The 4,517-nt window shown below is 45.0% G+C and overlaps 1 protein-coding gene across 1 annotated transcript in view; it reads left to right on the top strand.

Moving 5' to 3' along the window:
- T265_01918 (hypothetical protein) overlaps positions 1-3,004 on the top strand; it is a gene marked incomplete at both ends in the record, with an annotated part of 15,771 nt that extends 12,767 nt beyond the window's left edge. Inside the window, one exon of the mRNA XM_009166044.1 lies at positions 2,598-3,004. Within this exon, the coding sequence (XP_009164308.1) occupies positions 2,598-2,843 (246 nt within the window). The remainder of the gene's footprint in view (positions 1-2,597) is intronic.
- Positions 3,005-4,517: the final 1,513 nt, after the last annotated feature.

Here is a 4,517-nt window from a genome sequence, read left to right as displayed (position 1 = left end):
GTCTTGGTAGACGGTGTTTTGGCATGCGTAGCACATGACCAAGCCATCGTAGTCTATGATGCTGGATGTTTTCCCGGATTGAGGTACCTGCAGCACAACCATATACCCGTTTTCTAATCGCCTCGTTGCTGATACGCTGACGCCATCCACAACCAGCCACGCTTCTGAGGCATCGGTTGGTCGAAAACCTGAAGACGCCTCACATCATCTACCCGAAGAGGCCATGTCTTGCACCCATACAATAACACAGCCCTTACTGTAGCCTGGTACACACGACCCTTAAGATCCAGTGAGATGCCTTTTTGACGCCACAAGTGACGCAAATTAGCAAACGTGATTCGAGCCTTTGAGATTCTTGCACTGACTTCATCAGACACACTTCCGTCAGAGCTAATACAACTACCGAGGTACGTGAAGTTTTCCACAATGTTCAGTGGTTCTCCTTGAATTGTAAGGGATGTGTTCGCAGATGGCACGTTCTGAAGCAGGACTTTGCACTTTGAAGGTGCAAGGCGCATGCCAAATGATGGTATGATGGCGGTCAGTTTATTCAACAGGGCTTGTGCTTCGCTATGGTCTTCAAAGATGAGGGCGATGTCATCTGCGTACTCCAGATCGACAAGGCTCTCGCCAGCAACAATTTGAACACCGGGGTTTCGAAAACCGTCCAGTGTTCGCCTCACTATTTCATCGATGACGAAGTTGAACAAGAATGGGAGGAGTGGACATCCTTGTCTGACACCACTTTTTGTAGGGAAGCTTTTGGAGAGCTCACCATACACCCTCACCCGCCCAGAAGTATGTGAATATAGGGATCGGATTATGTTTACAAACTTCTGGGGCATACACTGCTGAGCAAGTGTAGTTAACAGAACTGATCGATCAACAGAATCGAACGCACCCTTGAACTCAAGGAATACCAGGATTGTGGGTCGTCTGTACATGTGGTGTTGCTCTAACACCTGATGGCGTGTGAAGATGTGGTCAACGCAGCCTCTACTCGGTCGAAATCCCGCTTGATTCTCACGAGTCAAGACTTCGCGTGCCGCCATGAGACGACGACGAATCAATGGCGCCAGAAACCTTGTCACAACAGGCATCAAACTAACGCCTCTATGGTTGCTACATTCACTGCGAGTACCCTTTTTGAAGATGGGTACTACTATCGATTCACCCCAGTTGTCTGGGACGGTCTCCTTCTCCCAGGTACACCCAAATAGGCACTGGTTGAGGAATCCACTGCAGTCCTTGAAAAGAGCAGGTGGAAAGTCGTCAGGACCAGCAGCACAATGACGCTTGAGTAGAGAAATGCATTCAAACAGGGGAAGTCGAGTGGCAGAAGTTAGGTTCGAACCACGGACCTTCTGGTCAGTAGATTCGTGCTCTAACTAGTTGGTCCACCTCGCCCCCCAGGCGTCTTGATTAAATATTTTTCGACATGTTTGCTCCATACTAACTAGCTCTTTGAAGTTACTTTCTTGAACGGGGTGGCATAAATCCAGACATGACCATTTTCATAAGGAAAACTCATCCATGAAAATCAAAATGATTTGCAATTGAGTGTATTTGTCGAAATCAGATAAGATCATATTTACTGCTAATGCCACTCAGCTGAGTGATTTCATCAAGTTTAGTGGGTAACATCATAGTGAATTCGCATACTTGGTTTGGGAGTACTTTATTAACATCAGTAAACAAGTACGCATTGGTGGACTGCTCGTGCTCTGTTCATCATCCACGCTGCGGAAAGTATATTTCTGCAGTTGCGGTACAGATTGCGTTGGTACATCTAACGTCAGCTATTACCGAGTCGCGTAGTTCTGCGAACTAGTTTAAGTTGATTTTTAAGTTATACAAATATGGGTGAGAAAATTGGCAGCTAAAAATTCTGTATTTAATCGAAGCACTATTCCTGATGAACACATCGTGCCAGTGGTTTAGAGTTACCATGGATGGTTTTTTGAAAAACGCGAGTCGCCCACATTGGTAGAACCATAGGTTACACTGCTTAATTCATCATCATCATCATCATCGACAGCATGACATCATCCCGGAGGACCGTCCACTCCACAGAACTCGTTTCTCTCGTATGCTTAATGGACGTGCGATTCAAGGACGGTTAGATAAACAACCTAGCAGCGGGGGATGAAACTACTAATTACTGAACTCAGTCTCGTTAAGAGCTCCCGATTCTCTGCATCAGGATCTTGAGATGGAATACGCCTGGTTGGAAACTTCAGATGCGTACTGGGGCGTCCGCTCTGGTAAATCACTGTTCGAACACCTTTTTAGCAACATCTAAACGGATGTGGCTGTTACCAACTGTCCCCATTTTTTTGACGAATAAAGAATCGGTAGCTAAAGTATTTGTACATTGTTCGTTGTGAAGGGCACCTATTCGGTTATCTGAATTGACGTTTTTCTTGATGCCGCTCAACGATGAAAACATGATTGATTGTGTTCATATCTCGAAAAGTAGTTTGTTCGAAGGTTGTCAGCATCAGCATAGTGCGCAAATATACCACAGACATAGAAGTTTCTACCTCTACGAAGTCATCTAGAGAATGTATCTGCTTATTACTTATTCTCTTGTACAGGGGATGCATGCTATTGAACGACTGTCTCCGGCAGAATTTACCGCATATTTGGATCAATATGGAAACACAATATGTGGTCGACATCCCATTGGTATTCTTCTGCAAATGGTTGAATCACTCCGCAAGGGAGGCGGTCCGTCCACACAGTTCAACTTCAAATTCATCAAATACACTCAGTCAGAACACTGCCAAAGCATGAATGATTCGTCTGTCAGTTACGCCGCCGGCTCTTTACTCATGCGTTAGCCGACGGTGCAACTTCATTGACATTCTTCCCTCACCTTTAAGCCTCAAGTGATTCGGCAAAAGGCCTAGTCCTATCCATCACTTCTCCGCAGTTTCCTATTCTTTTGTTCAAATGTATTGTTTTCTAAAGTAACTTCATTTATAAACGTCCTAGCAATTTTCTTCCGTGCTCATGAGCTTTGGGACCATGTAGTGAACTGCTATCTTGCACTTACTCAATTAAACATCGAGAGTGTGCGACATCAAGTACCTTTACGGTCAGCCCAAACCACTGGGATTCACTGAGATGTAAAAATCAATGTTGAGACGGATTTGCATGTGGGGGCATTCTGAATATCTGTGAGTCATCCCAAATCCAACATTCGCCGATGTTATTAGAAGTAGCTAGCTGTTAGGAGACATACAAATCGCGTGAGGCTGAGATTCTGGCCTCGCAGAGATTTTGCCCTGCGGCCTAATAAGGTTCGGCTTGCCTTTCAACACATGAAAGTAATGTAAAAATGCTTCCGTAGGACTATATTTCTGGTTACCAAAGGAAGTCAGTTCGATTATTTGGCACAAATACAAGATTATAGGTATTGTGTCAGTGGCGAATCACCAGCGAAGCAGCTGCATAGCTGACCGAAGAGTCATCCAGAGACCGGCATTGACTTGATTGTGCATATTTGAGAAAGCGCAGTTCATGACCAGATTTGGACCGGTCGCGGTTCATTTTCTGTATCGCATTTAGCAGTACACTGATCCCACGTCTTCCACAAATGGTGTTACCATATTTTCTGAGGTATGCCGTGAATTCCTCAGGGTCCAGGCTTCCGATCGCGTTCATTCCCTGTTGGGTTTTCGGGGAAAACGAACACATTATTCACAGATAAAGCACAACATAACGGTGAGCGGTGCAGTTTGCAGCTACACAAGAAAAGCTGGACCGGTTTGTTAGGAATGGTCTTCCATCATTATTCATCCAAGAATATCCTTACCTGAAGATCCAACTTCTCGATGGATTGCCAGATTTCTCCATCAGCTTGATCGTAATATTGGAATCGGAATCGCCGGCCTGAAGGGAATGCCATAGAAAGTAATTTCGGAGTCAGCATTTCTGAAATCTCCCAAAATGCAGCGGTGATTTAGTTCATATAAGGTTAAAATCGACAACTCTCTGAGTGAGCCCCTAATATGGACAGTCGACATTCAATATGATTTCTAATGCGGGGTTTTTCAACCAAAGGAGACGACTGTGCAATTAAGTTGAGACTGAACAAATGCTCACACGCAATTTCGATAGATATACTCCCAGACAAACTGAGATAAATGACTTCTGCGTCCCTGCACCTCCGGACTCCATGTTTAACCAGCTGTTACTACTTATGGATCACTAGTCACGTTCATCAACCGTTTAGAAACACTAATGCTATCGATAACTGAACAAAACTTACCCCAGTGGCAGAAGTCTGAGGAAATCACAAACACGGTTTCAGGATCCGCTAGATACGGAGCCAGTATCTCACCGTACGCTGCTTCGATTTCAGGGGTTAGGGTTCCGACGACTAACGGTACAATGGTGAACGGGTTCCTGGTGAGAAACATATAGGTTGAGAGGATGAAATTGGGTTTGTGTATCGCATCATAACCCAGACCAGCGAAAATAGTCACAATCCCCTCAGGAGTGACCTGTCA

The sequence above is a fragment of the Opisthorchis viverrini genome (assembly GCF_000715545.1).
Source record: "Opisthorchis viverrini unplaced genomic scaffold opera_v5_21, whole genome shotgun sequence".
NCBI lineage: Eukaryota > Metazoa > Platyhelminthes > Trematoda > Opisthorchiida > Opisthorchiidae > Opisthorchis > Opisthorchis viverrini.
Note: the sequence above shows the minus strand (reverse complement) of the source record. Positions and strands in the feature narration are given on the sequence as shown.